At 39.5% G+C, this 21,007-nt stretch overlaps 1 protein-coding gene and 1 long non-coding RNA gene across 2 annotated transcripts in view; one reads left to right on the top strand and one right to left on the bottom strand.

Annotated features, from left to right (window-relative positions):
• ANKFN1 (ankyrin repeat and fibronectin type III domain containing 1) overlaps positions 1–21,007 on the bottom strand; it is a 139,061-nt gene that overhangs the window by 36,357 nt on the left and 81,697 nt on the right. Inside the window, exons 8-11 of the mRNA XM_033847279.2 lie at positions 18,081–18,180; positions 17,655–17,787; positions 17,061–17,177; positions 8,648–8,863 (exon numbers count right to left, since the gene is read on the bottom strand). Of these exons, the coding sequence (XP_033703170.1) occupies positions 8,648–8,863; positions 17,061–17,177; positions 17,655–17,787; positions 18,081–18,180 (566 nt within the window). The remainder of the gene's footprint in view (positions 1–8,647; positions 8,864–17,060; positions 17,178–17,654; positions 17,788–18,080; positions 18,181–21,007) is intronic.
• Positions 2–9,282, top strand: LOC141277299 (uncharacterized). Its single transcript, XR_012328422.1, has 3 exons — positions 2–62; positions 5,810–5,880; positions 9,154–9,282. It is a non-coding gene; the product is annotated as an uncharacterized lncRNA (long non-coding RNA).

Here is a 21,007-nt window from a genome sequence, read left to right as displayed (position 1 = left end):
CGTTGAGAATGTGTTGGTGGTACAGCCAGTCTTACCTTCAGGAGGATTAGCCTCCAAGTCAGGTACTCAGCCTTTAATATATTCTGCATGCTTATTTTCCTCAGATTTCTGTTCCACGAATAGGTGTGTGGGTTGTGATTGGGAATGGTCTGGTTGGTGGTGGAGGCGGATAGATACTAAAGAAAAATAGAATTCATAATTTCTGTCCTTGAAGGGTTTATTGTTTAGCTGGGGGAAAACAAATTGCAAGTGTAAAAACTGACAAAGCAGTATAGGAAGCCTCATTATTTCAGGATAATTGGTGTCAGGAAAAGGATCAAAATTTTATAGTAAGTAGAAAAAAAAGGATTTGATTGTTATCTTGAAAAATCAGACAAGCAATAGCAATAGATTTATTTATCTTATTAACATTCGAGTTATAATCACTAATTCTGAGAATGAAGAGAGAATCAAGTATTGATTCTTGGGTTAACATTTTAGACTAAATTGTATGATAGCTGAAATGCTGTTCCTCATGTTTGACTTTCACAATGTGATCGTGAAGAGGATAATTTTTGCAAGAGTATCTGAAGGCTCCATATATTTTTTTTCCCTTGCATTAAACAAATTTGATATTCAGGTCCTTCTCTTATAAAATCCTTGTTCATTGTGTGGTCTTCAGTTGTTAACTGGCCTACCATTGCTAGATTCTCAATTGTCAGTAAATTTGCATGTGATTTGATTAGTCTCCATGTCATCCTCATCAGCTTCACAAACTTCTGTATCTTTTACAAGATTTAAAAATTTACCTTGTAATAGATTTGCATTGAATTTGCATTGTATTGTCACATCACAATATTCCATAGGCAGCGGAGACTGAATAAAGTTGGTGCGATAGGAGGTGCCAGCCTAGTTAAGCACAGAGGGGTGTTTGAGTGGAGTTTTGTTTTCTACGTGGTCAGTTTTCTAGTGAACTTTTAAGTTTGTGACTTTTGCTTCTCTCTATGACTGCAGGAACTCAGGTAATAAATACTTGGTAATACAGACACTTCCTCTCCTGTATATCAGTAGGTAAGACTTTTTATACATTTGGGCAGTGTAGGGGTGAAACAGAGTAGGAGTGATGACTCAGGAAACTGATTATAGGGGAAGGATTTCTATAGGCCAGAGTTTAGCCTAGTTTTCAAAGGGGGTAAAAAAGAGGGAATCAACTCTACCACTAAATATAGGGAAGGCAAAAGAGAAGAGAAAAAAACAAGTTTAAACTTACATAGAATTCAGTATGGAACAGAAAGGTATGAGGTCTTCCTTGACAGTATACTCTGAAGAAATGACCCCTCCTCTGTAGAATTAACCATCTGTAACATCTAACATATGCTATTGTGTATTGTCTCCTTTGTCCTGTCCTTATCAAACATATTGAGTTCCAGGTACTATAGGAGACATTGGGGTTTCAGGTGAACCTTATATGATCCCTGCTTTTGACGAGGTCAAGAAAGACAGATGAGTAAAGGAATGATCACAATATACCGAAACCAGTTTATAATAGAGGCAGTGTAGGCATACAGAGGAAGGAGTACTTAACTTATATTTTTCTTCTTTTATGTTCTTTTCTTGAACTAGACTATGAAATTAATGGCAGGGCCTTTTTTTTTCCAATTGCTTTGTCTCCTTAGTGCCCAGTACTGTTTCTATATATAATAGGTTTGCAACATGTGGAAATCAGGCCTTGTCCCTAAAACAGAATGTATGAGAATAGCAGAAGAGGGACAAAATAAGAATGGTCACAATTGGAAGGAAGACATAACTAGCATGTATAGGAAAGCAAAGACTAAATAACTTTTAAGATATTTGGCAAAGAAATAGACTAGAAAAATTTGACTTCACGATTAAGAAGGAGGGAATTCTTATTAATATAAGGAGATTGATAAAGCTGAATGTTTTCATCTTGTCTCTTCAGAACAGATTGCAGATAATTAGTTGACTAGAGGAAGTTCAGTCAAGGTGAAATTTTGAGAAATGAACAGGTAATCAAAGAGAGAGAAACAGTTAATGAGAGAAGGAAAAATGCAAGTATTTAATCAGCAGAATTTGACGATATGCACCCTAGGGGTGCTTGCTGTACAAGCAGATGTGGCCACAGACCCACAGATCATTATTTTTGAGAAGTGATGGAGAACTGGAAAAGTCCCTAAAGACTGGAAAAGGGCAAATATGCCTATCTTTGAAACAGGAAGGGGAGAAACACAGAAGACACTAGTAATTAAAGACCACCAACTTATAGATCTTTGGGAAAAATGAGAACAAACCATCAGTCAATCAATTTGCAGTCACCTAGGAAACCCTGAGACACTAAATAGGAGTCAGCATGGTTTTGTGATGGGCAGATCATACAGACAACTTTAATTTCCTATAGCAAAAGAACAAGATGCATAGACCAGGGAGTTGTCTCCAGTATAATCTGTTTCACTAGATAATCTGGGAAAAGTATCAATAGAATCTTGACCGCATGACTTTAATAATAAGCTGAATATCAGGGTTGAAGATTTGTGGATGATGGGGATAGTATGGGAGTAGTAGGACATATTGAGCGATGGCCCAGTAGAGACTGGTCCTGAGAGCCAGTCGGTTCATCATGTTTATTGATGTTCCAGACAAAGAAATGAAGAATGTGTGTATCAAATTTGTGGGTCCCAAATTTGGTGTGGTTTTGATTTTCTGGAAAATAGTAATAAAGCTCTGAATGACCTTATGCATTGGAAAAATAAGCCTATCATAATTAGGGTTGAAACGTAATAAGAAAATGTGCTTGTAAAGACCCAAACCCAAGAGTACAAATATAGAATGGGTATGAGTATAAGAAAAAACATGTGGGGGTCAGAACTGACCACAAATAGAATGTGAGTTAGGAACATACTGTGGTTATGTAAAAAACAACACCATTCTGGGATGGAGTCATTCACTCTTCCATTCAATTTTTTTAAAGACTATTACTGAGCATCTACTATGTGTTTTCCTGCCTTTACATAGTCATTTAGCCTTCATTAGTCAGAATGTTTTTGGAGCCTGAGAAATGCATGGGAAGAGAAAGAAGCTGTCCTATTCACATAATCTGAGGTACATTAGAAAGGCCCCCTAAGCCAAATCAAATGCCTGTGGGTTTATATATTGCCTGATTTGACCTCTAACCTGCATTTCCAGTCTCTACTTCCACTGCAGTCCTCTTGTGTCCCTTATCTCCAGCCAAAATGGATTGCTTTTCCCTTCCTCATACATAGCCTAATCTTTCTTCTTTGATTCTTTGTTGGTTCATGAATCCACTCATTCTACCAACTTTTATCGAGCACTTACTATGTATCAGGCATTATGCTGGGATGTTAGTGACATCAAGATGAATAGGACATGATCCTTCTTTTCATGGAACTCGTATTTCAGTTTGTGAGAGAGACATGTGAGCAAGTTGTTCTTAACCCAGTATAATAAAGGTTGTGTAAGGTCCATTGTGGACTCAAGGGAGGGTGGGATCTCCTTTTCCAGCTTTTACCTTAATTTTTTGTACCATGCCCTCTATTTAATTTAATTCTCTATTTAATTAATTCCTTCCTTCCTCCCTTCTTTCCTCTCTTCCTTTCTTCTTCCCTCCCCCTTTCCTTTCTTCCCCCTCCCCCCTGTCTTTCTCTCTCTCTTTTTTTCTCCACCTGGTAAACTTAAGTTACCCTTCATGGCTCAGCCAAATGTCACCTCTTCTACAACGGCTTCCCTGATATTTCCAGGTAGAATTAATACTTGCTTTGTCTGTGTTTTCATAGTACACTGTTTGTGCTGCTAGCAGGTTCTGGTTTAATTCTGCCTTGTATTACCTTGATTTGTGTACAAGTCTGTCTCCCTCCCTTGACTGAACTTGAAAGGAAGGACCTTGAGTTATTCATTTGTTTTTCCTATAGCACCTAGAAGAGTTCCTGGCACCTAGCTGGTGATGAAAAAATGTTTATTAACTATGAAGTGAGAGGCCCAGAGGTACTGGGGGTCTGGGGCTGAACCTTCGGGAGAGAATATGTTGTGTTGGAGCAGTGACCAGGAAGGGTATACCCTTCTTCTCTTCATTGATCAGATATCCTAAGAGCTTGTTAGAGGAACAATGTGTAGTTGCTTTTCCAATAACTACAGGGCTTTTGTTTTGTTGGATAGGGTATGGAAGCTGAATTGTCCAGGGTTAACAGAGGTCATAAAATGGTGGCCTGTGGCCCAAGATTATATAGGCTGCCAAGAATGTAAATTTTCTGAATCATTTTCTAACTTTTAAAAATAAAGAGATTTTATCCCAAACTCTGGACTTTCAACTTCTCTTTAAAAATTGAAAAATATTTCAACATTGGGACCACTTTCTTGCACTGCAATTAGTTGAGGCTGAATAGGGCTGTTCTTTAGATGAGACAGGGGCTCTTCAGATTACTGTAGTCTTTGTTACTTCCACTTTTTTTTATATTGACATATAACTCACATACCATAAAATTCACTCTTTTAAAGTGTGAAATTCAGTGGTTTTTACTATAGTCACAAGGCTGTGCAACTATCACCACTATCTAATTTCAGATTATTTTCAACATTCCAAAAAGAAAACTCCCATTCATTAGCTGTCATTCCCCAGTCCCTCCTCTTCCTGCCCCTGGAACCACTCATCTACTTTCTGTCTCTATGGCTTTGCCTGTACTGGATATTTAATTGTGTAGCATTTTGTGTCTGGCTTTTTTCACTTAGCATAATGTTTTCATCCATATTAGCATGGATCAGTACTTCATTTATGGCTGAATAATATTCCATTATATGAATACATCACTTTTGTTTATCCATTCATCAGTTATTGGACATGTAGGTTGTTTCCACTCTTTGACTACTGTGAATACTTCTGCCATGAACGTTGGTGAACAAGTTTTGTGTGACCCCAATTGTTTCTTATATCCAGTCCAGTTGACTCATTTCCATTAATCTTCCTGATTCCAGTAGTTTTTGATCCCCACGTTAGGGGTTCCTTGGAGGTAGAGAGAGCAGGAATGTGCAGGAAAAAAGCAGAAAAGGGCAGAAGAGATAGTAGGTCCTGGGCACCTCAGGTGTAAGAAGAAGATGCTGGGTCCTTGTAGGTGACAAGAAATGCCTAAGGAGATCAAGGGAAGGAAAGCAGGGATGGGAGGGAGACGGAGGGCAAGCTTCACCACAGCTTCTGTAGGATCACACTTTTAAAAAGGATCTAGAGAAAAGGACGGGGAAGGTGTGTAAAGCAGCATGGCAGAATGGGAAGGGCACCAGGCTAGGAGTCAGAAGACTTGTGTCTTAGTCCCACAGGCTGCTTTTTTGGCTGATAGGACCTTGGTGAGTTACTTCCCTGAAATCCATAGCTTCATTTATGAATTGGACAGAAATTTCCCACTCAACCTCACTGGGTTTTCATGAGGATCAAATGATATAGATGTGACAAAGTGTTATAAACTTGAAAGTGTAGTACAAATGTGAGAGATTAATCTTCAGAGAAAACTTTACCTGGAGGTTTCCAGTTATTGAAGTGACCCCTGAAGGTTATGGTCAGAGAAACTCAGCACCTGAGAGGGGCCTTTCTGTTGGAAACACAGTTGACCCTTGAACAACATGGGTTTGTACTGTGTGAGTCCACTTATACCTGGATTTCAATAAATATACAAAAATATATGTGTGGAACATTGTGCTAGACTTGTATTGAGGTGGATAACCTATCCTTACATAGGCAAAAGGTGAGTAGTATTTAATGTAAAATTAATAATGTTTTAGTTTTCTTACTGTTTTATAACTTTTTTTTCAGAGAATTACATTACCATACAGTATGCCTGTCTCTTGTAATTGGAGAAACTGCCTATCAGCCTGTCATCACAGGTAAGTGGTTTTTTAAAAAAAGTAACAATGTTTCCAATACTGTATTATGAATGTGACTATAATACTGTATGCCGTAAAAATTTTATGACCATTCATGAGCGTATATAGGCTAGGCTACCGTGAAGCAATTGTATCAGTTACACTAGGCTACCATAAAGCAGTCATACTGCTGCTTCTTTATTATCAATGCATGAATTGTTATACCTCTAAATAAATATGAATTTCTTTTTCACATTATAATTTTGGGGCGTCAAAAGTTATATTTGGATTTACTACAGGGGGGGTGGTGTCAGCACCCTTAGCCCCCATGTTGTTTGTTCAAGGGTCAACTGTACCCTCATTGCCAGTTAGTTTGCTCAGGGGGATTCTAACTTGTCTGTAATAACTCTCTTTTCCTTCCCAGGCAAGTGTGGGAAGGATTTCTCTCTCCCTTCCAGATATATGAGAGAGGCCTGCTATGAAGGTCTGGGACTTGAGAGGGTCAGGAATTTGAGCGGGTTAGACCCTGGAGGTTCCCTGGGGCCCTAAAGGATTAGTGCATTAGTTATGGGCCCAGATTTTGTTAAAGCCCTTATCTGTTTTGAAAACTCCATTGTGGATCATTTAGTCTTTATACAATTTTTCCTTAGTTCTTACGAAAAGGTAGAAGTAGTGAAATGACTGAGCCAGTACCTAGGGTCTCCTGGGAGAGTACAGATGAGAAGGAGATGGACTGGGTGTGCCCTGAGGGAGAGCCTAGCATTGGTTGGATTTTTCTGAGTAGAGAAATAATAAAAATAACTAACATTTATAGACCACTCACTTTGTGCTCCTCTTCTAATGCTTTATGTGTTTAACTCATTTACTCTTCATTAGAACCCAGTGAAGTAGGTTGTTTTGCAGAGAAGGAAATACAGGAGGTAAGAAATTAAGTAACTTGTTCTAGTCACATAACCAGAAAAGGTGGAGTCAGGAATCATACCCAGTCGGCCTGAGTCCAAAGTGGTGCCTCAGAATGTGGTGTGATGTAGCAGAAAGAAGCTCAGGCTTCCAATCAGAAGGCCTGGAGGTCATCACTCTTATGACCCTGAGAAAAAAGAGTGGTTTGTGGCCTGGAATTGTGGGAATTACCCAGCCTGCTTTGGTCAACCACCAAGACCTATCTCTATGTTGAATTGGTGGGGCTGCCTCCTGACATAATTAAATGTTAAGTCTAGGAGTAACTGAATACCGCACTAATAGTTTTATTCCCCCATTTCCTCTCCAGTGTAAGGCCTGTATGGGAAGGAGGGGCGAGAGAAAAAGTAGAAGGAGAAAAAAGGAGAGTAGGGGGTGGGTGGGAATGACATCAAGCAGGAATGTGCCAGTCAGCGGGGGTAAATGTTCCACTTGGATCTGTGTGGAAACCTGATCTTGCCTCTATTTTTGGTCTCCTTCTCTAACAACTTTTTGCCAGATTGGAATTTTTCTGCACCTGTAACACATTTTTAATGTAATAAGTCTAGGAGAAACCAGGTATTATATCATGCTGGGGCCTGTGCTATGTTTCTAGGAGCAAAGGTAGCCCAGACTCCAATTTATCCCTATAGGGGATTAGTCACCCTGTAAAAGCTCAATTTATTATGATTTTTAAAATGTTTCTTTTAGCACTTACTTATAAAAGGTGAGGAGGGGAACCACGAATGTGTCTGTGTTCCCTGCTCCCACCTACACACACGCGCGCGCACACACACAAACACACACACCCCCGCACCCTCTATAAATTTCATATGAACCCAAATTCCATGAAACCAAATCCAGAGGTATTGGCTTTGACCAATTAGCTTACCTTTGCTACACTGGACTTTATCCTGGTCTGGGCCAGAGCAAGTAATAGAAAGGTGAGATTATTGTACTAGCCACCCCTCAGTGGAGAATGAAAGTACGTCAGCAGGCTGGTTACTTAGCTGTTTAGGGTGATCTGAGGGGTTACCGGGCCAAGGCTTGGGTTTGGCTTGTTTGTCTGAGATTGAGCCCTTTCTTCCCCATTACTCCAGATTGGCTGTCTTGTCGATATATGCCATTGGTTGTGTAGGCCTCAAGGTAGTTGTTTCTCCTAGCTTTGCCACCTAACTGGAGAGCTCTATAGAACTCATCCCCATCACTGGATTTAAAAGAAGGAAAAAGAAACAGCTTGAAGCCCATGTTTACATAAGAACACGTGAAGCTGTGTGGTGGCGTGGAGAGAGCGCTAGACTCAGGAGCACGAGGTATAGGTTTGTATCCTAGCTCTGCCATCCAGGTTAAGAGACTGGATCTCAGCTGCCTGGTTTTTGAATTTTGGTGGCTATTTAGTTCTCAGGTGACTCATCTTTTATTTCACCTCCCATCCCTCACTCATTAAAATCCTAACTCCTGCCTCCAAATGTGATATAATATAGCAGAAAGAAGCCTGCTTCCAATCAGAAGATCCGAGTTCAACTTTCAGCTCTGCCATTTTCTAGCTGTGTGTCTAGGGGCAAATCCAAGTTTGGTGGGGCCTTAAGCTGATACAATTTTTTGTGCTTTTCTTAAGGAAAGGAATACAAAATTATGAATGTGAAGTTCTTAGGGCCTTGGAAGGGACTTGTAGAAGTGACGAGCTGATTGATGCTTTTGAATCTTTCCTACGTGTGGAATACAAACAATGACATGCCTCCGGACCTCTTCATTCCATTACTGCATATGTAAATGGCTCTTGATACATTTCACTAGAACCTCAATAAGTGTGTTTGGAATTTTTATTAGGAAAATTGAAAAGACTACATACCTGGATGGTTATCAGTAAAATGTCTAAGGCTGTTGGCTCCTCAGGTGTTGAGAGAGACTTCCTCTGGCTTTGCAGCTTTGAGATCTGCATCCATTTGCCATTAAAAAATGAATAGAGCATCTCCACCTCTCTGATGGTGACTATGAGGATGTTTCCATGCCGGTCTTTAATGGGTTCATAGTAAACTCTTCCCAAATTGTGTGTCCCAAGTAAATTCTAGAAACAAACAGATTTCTGGTAGCTTAGATGATGTGCAAACAAAGCAACAAAACTGCAACAAAAGACACTGAATAATTATCTGATGTTTCTGAGAAGCTGTTTTTTGGTGGTTGTTGTTGAGCAGACTTAACCCTATAATAGAATATGTAGCATCATACAAATGTACTGAACAGAAGCTCAAAGAGAATGTCTTCACCATAAGCCTGCAAAGATTATAGCAAGAGGCACAAAAATTATGTTTTTTTTTAAGCAAATTTAATATCTGTAAATATCTCTTACCCACATAGACACACCGGCACATAAACCTCAGTTACCAGCACTTGAAGAGAATCCCAGATGTTTTAAAGAAAAATGCCTGATATTTCAGGTATGCTACTTGTGGAGTTTTCAAGAGATCTACAGTAAGCTGGTATGAAGTGGGGTTGTTTAAAATGAAGAAGTGAATTGACAATGTAGCACATTGTACAGGTCCCCAAATGACTGCACATTCCCTTCAAGATACTTTAATTGGGAGATTGGCCTGGTTTGACTTATCTGCATTTCAGAGAGTTCTGTTTATTTAAAATTTTGTTAAAATTGTTTGTGGGCTAGGTCAACAAGGTAGACAATACTTTGAGAAAGGTAAGAAGAGAAGGATGCCACATTAAATGTGAAGGGGCCCAGGTAGTTGTTATTAAAATAAGCAGTTTTACAAATGTGCAAGGATTGAAGATTTCTAACTTAGAGCACTGGATGAATAGGATAAAATACCCTTTTACTTTGAATATCTATAGCTTTTTAAAATAATTAATCATCTCAGAGCTCCTGGCTGTTACTTTTGTGAGCTCACATAAGTGCTGACAAGATAACCTGTTAGCAGGAGTGCAAAAATAGAACTGGAATTTGTGAAAGTGATAAGGATGACCTAAAAATGAATGAGCCAGCTGATCAGTATTCACATTTACAAAAACAGTGGAATGTTCCTCATAGGTAGGGACTATGTCTTTTTTTTTCTTTTCTTAATTTGCAAGGACAGAACACATACATAAGAAATTTCATAAATAATTATTGACATTATAAAAATTCATTTGGAAGGATTACTGTTTTTAAAAATGGCCTAACTACTCAGTCAGATTATCCCTTTCTAACAATTAACTTCTAAATCATAGAGAAGTAATTGGGTAAGGCTTTTAATCCAGCCATGTGTAGTACTACAGTCTTATATAAAGCAGTTTGCTGCAAAGCAGTACTGGCCAATCAGCAATGGCATGCTGGTAAACTGGCCATCAAAAAAAAAAAAAAAAAGGCTTGATATATAATATGCCAATTTCTGTGGTGTAAATACTCCCACAGTACCCTATTTCAAGCTACCAAAGGTTGTGACAACAGGCTTTGAAAATCTCTGAATACTTAACTGTTGGCTCTCCTAAGCGAGTACAAGTTGGCTCCAGCACATTACTGCTGTTAAGCCTTTAGTTAGCCTGGTGTTGAGTTTCAGGTCTGGCTGCTGTTCATTAACACTTAGACTTCTAAAAAATGACTTACTCTTTCTGGCTCTGAGTTTCATCATCTAAAATTAAGAGTCCTTACAGCTCAGACATCCCTTACGCTAATCCTTACCTTATAGAATGATTGGTGGATTAAGTCAAGCAATGTATGAGAAAGTGTTTCGTAAACTTTCGAGCTTGATACAAGTAGGCAGGGTATGGGCTTTCTTTAGTGCTCCAACTGGAATTCCACCCTGGTTTATACTTACTCATTTTGAACACTCAGCCCGGGTCTCACCTTCTCTGGGAGGACTTTCTCAACTCTCACAGGTAGAACTTATCATCTCCTTTTTTGTCCCCTACTGCTTCGTGTACCAACTTGTATCTTAGCATGACTCTGACTTTCCTGTGTATTGACGTACATGTCATGAAATCATGGTTTTTTCATCTCTGTTTCTCTGGGTTCCTTGCACAGTGCCTGGTACATAGTAATAGCTCAAGAAATTTTTGTTGACTGAAGTAACATCATTAGGACACTGGAAAATTTGATTTGCTTTGGATCAAAGTGGGTGAGTGGACATTGAATGAGATGGTCATTTCATTTAGGCAGAGTTTATTATCAGTGATTCACTGTTAGTTTTGGATATGCTGACTAAACGAGAAGCACTAAAAGTCTTCCTGAAATTCTTTATTGATAGCAAATTGGGTTGGATAGCTAGCTCTGGGAAGAGGCCAATTTAAAAGAGGAATATCTTTGGAAAATAAGTTGCAACCACGTTCTAAGGGGGCAAATTTGGGGTTCTTTAGTGCCTAAAGGAAAAACATACCATGTTAATACCTGTCATGCTATGCCATCAAGATTAGGAGATCTGGGAACTCTGAGGATTCTACAAGGTAAAGAGAAATAAAAGGCATCTGATGGCTCACAGGAATGCCTCTAGGTTATAACCACAGCAAACCACAGGGCTGTCAGTAAGCCCTGGACAGATGCACAATACTTAGAGACTTTCATTCAGTTTGGGGTGACATGGGAAGTTGAAGGAGGTCTGGCGTAGAGATTATGAAGGCCTGGAAAAGAAGAGTAAAATTTCGGGGAAACCTTCTCCCCCCCTTGAAAAATGAAAGAGACATAGTATTCATGAATTGTTACCTGGCTTTAGCTCACTAACACTCGTTTCTAAAAGCCGTAGAGGAGGAAGCTAAAAAAAATGGTACAAATGTTGTGACAGCCTGGAGGGGTGGGATAGGGAGGGTGGGAGGTAGGGAGACGCAAGAGGGAAGACATATGGGAACATATGTTTATGTATGACTGATTCACTTTGTTATAAAGCAGAAACTAACACACCATTGTAAAGCAATTATACCCCAATAAAGATGTTAAAAAAAATGGTACAAATGAACTTATTTACAAAACAGAAATAGAGTCACAGATGTAGAAAACAAACTTATGGTTACCGGGGGGAAAGGGGAGGAGGGATAAATTGGGAGATTGAGATTGACACATACACACTACTATCTATAAGATAGATAACTAATAAGGACCTACTGTATAGCACAGGGAACTCTACTCAGTACTCTATAATGACCTATATGGGAAAAGAATCTAAAAAAGATGGGATATATGTATATGTATAACTGATTCACTTTGCTGTACATCTGAAACTAACACAACATTGTAAATCAACTATATTCCAATAAAAAATAAAGTAAGAGTTTGCAGGAAAAAAAATAAAATCTGTGGAGGAGGAAAGTTTAATATAACCCAATCTAGTTTCAGGTTATTCCTGTATTTTGAGGATAAGTAGTTCAGGTATCTCTCAGTGTAAGAGGAATATACCCTTCTGCCTCTTGGGGCCTCTGCCATTTTCCTAAAAGTAAGAAAAACAGTGTGGGGTCCTGGCCACTTATAGGCTTTCTAATCTTATTATTAGTATTTTTTAATCCTAATGCTGGCAGATACTTATCTCTCCTGCCTAGGTCATATTAATTCATACTTTACCTTCTTCCAGATAAAATGTAAGACCACTTCTCCTAGATAGGCTCCAAATGATACAGAATAGACTTTTACCTTTTCTTTTTTAACTATAATGTACATAATTTGTTCTGTTTAAAATTTTTGTCTGCTTTTTGTAAAATGAATGCACAATAAGGTGATGAAATATTGGAAAGAATACAGGCTTTGGAGTTATATAGATCAGGGTTTGTATCCAGGCTCTGCTACTTCCTATCTGTGCAACCTTGGGCAAGTTATTTTCCCTTTCTAGGCCTCAGTTTTATCCAGTGTTAAATGAATATCAATAATAGTAATTTCTCATTATGGTGTGGTGAAGATAAAATGAGATATAGTTTGGAAAGCACTTAGCAAAATGGCTGGCACTTACTCTGTTAGAGAAATGAAAGTTGTTTCACGATTATTATTTATTATCATGTATTAAAGAACCTTCGTATGTATAAAAGAGATAACTAACGAGAACCTACTGTATAGCTCAGGGAACTCTACTCAGTGCTCTGTGGTGACCTAAATGGGAAGGAAATCCAAAAACAGGGGATATATGCATACGTATAGCTGGTTCACTTTGCCGTACAGTAGAAACTAACACAACATGGTAAAGCAACTATACTCTAATAAAAGTCAATTAAAAAAAAAACTCCCTATAGAGCAGAAACTGGAAAATAAGGCACAGGGTGTACAGTGGTTTGTATGCACTTGATGAAGGTAAGTCAGGGTGCCATGGAAACAGAGGAGAGGGAGAAAGATGGCAAGGAAGGCCTTTGTGTGCCGTGATAAAATGTCTGCGCCACTCTTGAAAGAGTGTGAGTCAGGGAATGACATGGTCAGCATCCTTTATTGGCTACTCTGGCAGGAGTGTGGAGAACAGGTTGGAGGGTGTTAAGACTGGAAGCAGGAGGACGACTTTGGAGGCTTTTGACATATCTGGAGTAATGAAGCAGTGGTAGTGATGCTGGAAAGGGAGGGAGAGTAAAATGAGATATACCATAGGTAAAGCAATAGGATTTATGTATGGCTGATGCCAATCGAGCTATTTAAGGATGCCTTTTAACGTTTCTCAGAACATTGTAAGACATGTTAGATTAGTAAAGAGACCTAAAATATTAAGCATAAATCTCCCCAAACTTATGTTTCTTCCTCTTCTGAGAAGTTTTTTTCTATGCCTTGTCGCCCCCCGCCCTTCCACCCCCCCCCAAAAAAAAAGAGTGGCTTCAGTATTTCGAGACATTTTCATTCTAAAGGTCAGCAAGGAGTTTGGGCAATAGGTATTACAAAAAAAGATGAAAGTGACTGCTGTTGTTTAGGCAGGTGGTGCTCTGACCTTTGATGGGCACTGAAAGGGGTAACTATTAAGTACTACGAGGCACTGGTCACTGTGCAGGGCTGGAGAGCTCTCCAGGTGGTAACTATGGCATGAGGTACGTTTCTGTGATCCCTTTTCCCTTTGGTTAGATAGCGTACCCTCCAGTGTGATCTTAGGGGTACAGGGGTTGGACTGATAAATACAGTTATTTATCCAGCCAGTACTTAAGGATGATCTGCCACATGCCACACATGGGGGATATAGTGGTAACCAAGGCAGATACATTCCCTGAGCTCAGGGACTCACAGTCCAAGTTGGTCAGTGACCAGATCACGATACAGATAATTAACTAATGGTATTATGATCACCATTCTGAATGAAGAATGCGAAGTGCTATGTGAGTGATTCACTTAATTGGGAGATCAGAGAAAGGCTCCCTGAGGAAGTAGAAAAATGAAGCTGAGATCTGAAGGATATGTAGGAATTAGTGAGACAAAGAAGTAGAAGAGGATTCTAAGCAGAGGAAACAGCATTTAAGCTAGCAGAGGAGACTGAGAAAGACAGGCCAGGAAGTTGGAAAAATCTGGAAAGTATGGAGTCATGGAAGCCAAGGGATGTGGCAGTTTAAAAAAGGAGAGCAGGACCAAGTGTATCAAATGCTGCTGAGATGTCAGTTGCAAAGAGGATTTAAAAGTGTCAGTTGGACATAGTGAAACCGAAGTCATTGGCAGGGATGGATCCAGGTAGGGGCCTGTACCACACAATTTTGGGGTCCTCTTTAAGATAAAGAATACAAAATTACAAATATGAAAGTTAGGTATAAAAGTGAATTTAAAAAAAAGTGAATATTTAGACTAAAAAGAAAATCTCCCCCAATACTGGAGTATTTGGAATTTCTGATCCCCTTTCCCTCCTGGGTTTCTTTAGGCAGTTTATCACGAAGATTGTAACCCAACTTCCCCTCCCTGAGCACTGCACGACTCCCACACTCGCGGGGTCATGCAAGTGAGGGGCCTTTCGGCTCAAGCTTTACGAGCACCATCTGCCTCTGATTATTGGTGGCCTGAGAGAGCAGTTTGGTAGGCATGGTGGTCGCAAAAGTCAGGGAAAGAGCTTGGAACTACATGGGAAGTGAGGAAGTAAATGCAAAAGGAGAATGTTGGCCACCCTTTCAAGAAGTTTGGTTCTAAAGAAGAGAAGAGAGATTGGTAACTGAAGGAGGGAGTGAAGAACTGAGATCCAGAGCACATGTGAGGGATGAGCCTTGGGTAGGAGGAGTGAGGCTTTATCTGTTGGAATGGGGGGGGGGAGGGAGGAAGAGAAAGTAGCATCAGTGCAAGGAGGCCTTTCAATTTGGCAGTGGAAAAAGAATTATTTCCTATTTATTTTCTTGATGAGTTATACAGTAAAGTGTCACCTGATGTGGGGATGGAGAATGTGGGGAAGGGGAAAGAGATGTGGTAGAATGGAGAAGGTTTTAAATAGTTGCCTTGTAATTTGGGAAAGTGAATTTAGTAGAGAAATGGAATGTTATCACAAGGTAACCTTATGTGTGAGAATTGTAGTCATGAATTTAACATAAAACCAATCATACCTCACCCCCCCCTTTTCAGTGATGCTTTTTCTGCAGCAGTGTACAACTACTCTAGTGTAGACATGTTGGATTCATCCAGGCTTGGATTTTTTTCCAAATAGATAATATGGAGGGAGACAGTGGCCAGAAATTTAGAGGATTTTCAAGGGAGTGATTATGATGGGCTAATTAATCTAAGCTAGGCAAGGAGGAAAATGACCTCAGAAGGGGGCTGATGCATTATGAAAAGTGATGGGGGTCAGTACCTTGGGGGGCCAAATCCAAGAGCTGTTGCAATGGAAGTAATAGTTGAGTAGGGCACACTGACCATCATGGCTTCCCTCTAGCCCCTCAGTGTTTAACTGCAGTGGCTTGTGACAGACAGCCTAACCCTTCTCATGTTACTGATATCAGATGAAGGTGTTCTAGGAAGCCTCTAATAAACATAAAATAAAGAGCCCCGTTTGAAATTCTAAAGTTGTTCAGTCTGTGATCTAAGCACGTCTGGGCTGTATGGTGGGCTAATGGGAGGGTCCATTAAGGACTCCTGGGAAAGAACTTTACTAAGGGACCAAGGAGCCTACTGGGAATGAAGTTTATCCTAAAGAAAGAGGTGTTCTTGAGGTCTAGTGGCTTGATCCAGCTCAAGCTGGTCAGTGATGAAAGGAAGAGGCTCTTTGAATTCAGCACAGTCATCATGGCCCAGCTCCAAGAACTTCTTGAGTTGAAGGAGAAGATTCTGTAATCAAGAGTGAGTTGAAATGGAGAGCACGGTTTTTTTAAATCTTACTGAGGACAAAAGGCAATATACTGCCTATGCAATGGAGCATAGAACAGGAGGTTTAAGGGTTACCTTTCAGAATTTATTATAATAGCAAGACAATAATTATTATTATTGCAAGGAGTCAAATTATTGCATGGGTCAAGAAATGAAATTCGTGTAATTGCAGGTGGGGGTGGAACTGTAGAAAATCTTTTTTTGTTATTATGACTCTATTTTTATGCTTCGGTTGGTATGGCCTGGCCGAACACAGCTTATGTAGATTCCTGTTATGTGTATCTCTGGGGTTGATGTAACTGACAGCTTTGTAGGTAGATACCCATCACTGATCAAGGCTTATCGATATCTTAAAGGGCCCAGTTCTATGTTGCAGATGTTTTTTTGTGCTAAGAAGCACGAATTCAGATATCAAAACAAAACAAAACCAAAAACAATGAAAGGGAAACCCAGAAGAGACTGGTTAGAGTTCAATATCATTTCTAGGAGGGGCTCTGGAACCTACAAAGATTCTTGCAGGGCTTGGGGACCTGATCTGATTGGGTTAATAGTACAGAAGGATTAAATTCAGAATTAAAGGTAAGCTTTTAAGTTTTTTTTTTTTTAAATTATCAAAAATGTATGCAAATGCCTTTGCATCATTGATGCCATAAGCATCAAGCCAAGAAACTCCTTAAAATATCTGGGGGTCTCTTTGTCTATCTCCGTATACTCATAGATGCACAGGATGCCAGAGCATCAAGAGGTCTTCAAGGGAGCTAGTCAACCTCTTATTTTGCAAGTGATGAAACTCAGACCCAGAAAGGAGAAATGAGTTGACCGATTAACATCAAATCCAGAATTCAAGTCTCTTTACTCCTTGTTCACACCTAGACTCTTCAGGTTAGACCCCTGTTCCTCCTTCCAGGAGACTGCCAGAAGCACAGGTTCCCTACAAAGGCAGGTGTGCAGCTCAAACTGTCCAAGAAGACTTCATATATCCTTTCCAGGTAGGATTGGTAACTGAACTGCCGTGTTTTTCTTAAATTTCCTTGGAGGTCTGGGTTGAACCCTGGCCCCTCACCTGTAACTGGGCTGTTGCTGCAAGCATCTTCTGCCGAGTTTGTAGTACTGTGGACGAGGACATCGAGATAGGTGTGCTTTGCCTCAGCCACCTTATATCTTCCCACATACAAGACAGCTGCAAAAGAAGTCACGAAGTCATATCATCGTCCAAGCCAGTACATGATTTAGGTCGTGGCATCAAAGCAACGTAGGGAGAAGGAAACCTGACCCTCGATGTTTGTTCTCCAGTCCATTTTCAGATGCATGCGAAACAACTTTTTGATCTCTGTCCAATTGGAAAAAGATCTGAATGTTAATGAAACCATCAGATTCACATTTTAGTCTTTGCCAAATGATCCCATAACTCAGAATCGTGGAGACACAATCTGACAGGATGGAAGCTTCTTTGCTTTGAAAATGTAGTGTAGATACTATTTTGGCATTCTTAACGACATAGGGCAAATCAGGGCTGAAAGAGACCTTTGAGATAATTTACTCCCACCCCAACATTTTGGTCACTGGAGACCCCTCAACCCCTCAACTAAAGTTTCAGAGATTTATGCACAGACTGTTGGTGCAAAGTGGGGAAGAATAAAATTAGAACTCAGGATACCTTTGTGAACCACAGAAAATCTTGTGCAATGGAACTGGTGTGAGAGTCATCTATTTCAGCAATCGGTATTTGATCTTCATTGGTGACTAACATATTGTCTTTGTAATAAAATATAACAGCTATGTAGAGTCCCCTAAAAAGAAAAAGCAAAATAAAAATTGTCCTCAATCATCTTCTCCTCCAAGCCTGGATCATGGAAAAAATATTTTTGGACATGATAAAAGGTAATTTAAAATATACCTATGAGCATATTCTTAAATACAACAAATTTATTGGCTATCTTGTCCAAATTTTCAGAAGAAAAGTGAATTTTGTATTGTCTTAATAATAAAAAAAAAAGAAATTTCTACCAAGTTTCCACTCAGAACCCAAAGCAGCAGATTCCTGAGAAGCTAAGACTTCCTGGAAAAACTACATAGGACCCACCGTTTCAAGGTCTTCACAAACTTGTTTGAGGAATGGAATAGGTGTTTCAGGCTCCTAGAGACTGACTGCTTGCGGCCCGTGGTTTGTAATTTTGAACTTTCTGGAACACAGAAAAAAAAAATACAGTGTAAATTCCACTGGAAGAACAACACTCTCAGTGCCTTCTTCCCACCGTTTTGCCTTTCTGTCTCCTGTCCCTTCAGTGTCACTTATACTCAGTTTCATGTAGGGATTCAACTCATTCATTCCGTCAAGATGCTTTTGTATCTTGAGATGCCAGTAGTTAATTAATGAACAGTTCCTCAAAACTGTTGGAAATGAGTAACATTTATAACTCCAGGTGAAGTCACTTAGGTGTTTTGTTTATATTCTCCTTATTTATTAGGAGGTGGGATATGAAGAAACGAGATCAACTTTTGTCCCCAGCTCCCATTGCCTTTTAATAGTCACATACTTCTCAATGTTGGCAAAGCTCTTCTTGTTAGTCTGCATATTCCATTAAATTTTTTTTTCATTATAAAATTAATATAGGCACATTGCAGGAAGTCTGGAGCATAGAAAAAAAGAACAAAATCCCACACATATCATCCTGCCACGTTAGTAGAACCACTGCTAGCATTCTGGGGTAGTTTTTTTCCAGTGTGTATGTTGGCTTACAAAAATAGTTGTAGGCATAGGTATGATTATCCTTGTTATTCAGAAGAAGAAACTGAGACAGAGAGGTTAAGTGGATTGTCCAAGATAAAAAAGGCAGTACCCAGAAAAACAAGCATTTGTTCACTGAATAAATATTTATTGGTACACTACTATATGTTAGGTTCTATGGTTACAGTGATGAACAAATCATCCATTGCTTCTGTTTAGCTCTTTTATTTACAGCTGGAGCTCTCACTGATAAAAGTAGTAGATTTCCTGTAGCAGTCTTTGCAAACTGTGCTCCCTAGAGCTGAACTAGATGATCACTGATTTAATTCTCATCTTAAATGTAATTAATGAAGGGAAGCTGAGGTTATTGGGGTCATCACCAGACTCCTGACAGACGTGTTACTGGGGATGAGAACGTGGTCCATATCACTGCTGTTAGACATGGAAACCTGGGTGGATGGCCCATGCCTGAGGCCCAGTGTGGCTCTGCCCGTGATCCTATAGGAGCAGTTGGGAATGAGCTGATTGACAAAAGCATTCATGCCAGCTTCAAGCTTGTGTTGGTAATGGTTATTCCTGGCAGAACAAAGCAAAAGCATTTTTTTCTAACTTGAACATGTATTTTGCTGGTTATATTCTACTTGAAAATAATGCTGCTGGGACTTCTGATTAAAGGCAGCATATTGAACTTATTTATCACATACTACTCTCTCCCAAAATCTTACTAAAAGCAGAGTAAAGAGATTTAAAAAAGAGGAAGTGACGTAAATCTGTCAAGACAAAGAGATGGGAAAGGAGACAAAAGCACGTGAATTTTGGTAGCTAGAAAGCAGATGGACAGATGGATTTAGCAGACCTGAGAAAGCTGAGAAGTAACCTGACTCACCCATGGGCACCGTATACTGCTGGAAGAGTGGTGAATGTGGAGCTAAAATCAGGGTGTTTTGTTGAAATCTGTTTAAAAAGTAGTTAGACTTCTAAATATCCTCTCCTACCCTTTCCCCACTCTGGAAGAAAGCTAGTAGCATATTCTCTGGAAAGCATAAAAACAGAGATCTTTAGAGTGAAAGATATGGTGTATGGTTAAAAAATAGAGGGAGGGAGTGGTATGTACTCAAAACAGGTGGATTAAATGAAAGTTGCCATACAGAGTATTTCCCCACTGGACTCTCGGAACAGTGGTACTCAAATTTATATTCTCCAGGCAGAACACTGGAAGAAGCATCTCTGGAGACTCTGATTAGCGTAAGAGTACACCTAAAGATTCTGACATTGGCTTTACTGCTTTCCTAAAGATAAGGCCATGCCAGATCACCCTACAGTGATCTGTGTAACTAAGGAGCCCTATCCATGTGCTCAGAGCTTCCCAACAGCTATTGAGTTCTCTTCTCTTAAATCTGAGTACACATCCAAGGATCACTAGGCAGTTTGAAAAGCATGTCACAGAAAAAACACAGGCCAAAACCAAACAAAAGCAATTTAGAGGGGAGACCATGTTGAGAGAAGAAAACATAAAATGAAACAAAGCCTGTCATTAATAGCCTGAGAGACAAGCAAAGACATTGCACCCTTGTAAAAAAGATAAAGGTCTGTAAGAGAAATATTCAGAGAACAATAGACCCACCGTTTCAAGGTCTTCACAAACTTGTTTGAGGAATGGAATGGAATTTTAATGGAAATTAAAAATATGTTATCAAAGTCTGAAAAACCAAATAGAAAATAAAATTGGGGAAATCTGCAAGAAAGTGGAGCAAAGAGACATGAGGATGGAGAGTAGGAGGGGCGGGGGTGGAAAACCTAAAGGGCTAGTCCATGAGGTTCAGTATCTGAATAAGAGTTCTCATAGGAGAGAGCAGAGCAAAAGGAGGGGAAGAAATAATTTAAAAAATAATTTAAGAAAATACCCCATACTTGAAGGCGCTAAGTTTCTGTATTGAAAGAGCTTGCCAAATGTGCAGCACAACAGACAAAAATAGAGCCACATGAAGGTACATAACAGTGCAGTTTTAGAATACTGAAGGTGGAAAGAAAACTTAAAACCTTCCAGGGTAGGAAAAAGTAGATTTCATATAAAACTTCTGGAATCGGAATGGTATCAGACTTTTCAGCACTGAAAGCTTGAAGGCAATGAAGCAACACCTTCAAAATATGAAGGAACATTATTTCAGTTGGGAATACTATACTTATCTACTTCTATACTTATTTATCCTAAATAAATATTAAATAGAATAAATACATCTTAAGACACTTAATGTATCCAAAAATTAGCTCCCAAGTGTTCT

Source organism: Tursiops truncatus, chromosome 20 (genome assembly GCF_011762595.2).
Source record: "Tursiops truncatus isolate mTurTru1 chromosome 20, mTurTru1.mat.Y, whole genome shotgun sequence".
NCBI lineage: Eukaryota > Metazoa > Chordata > Mammalia > Artiodactyla > Delphinidae > Tursiops > Tursiops truncatus.
The sequence above is the reverse complement of the archived record's forward strand: the minus strand, read 5'-3'. Positions and strand labels throughout refer to the sequence as shown.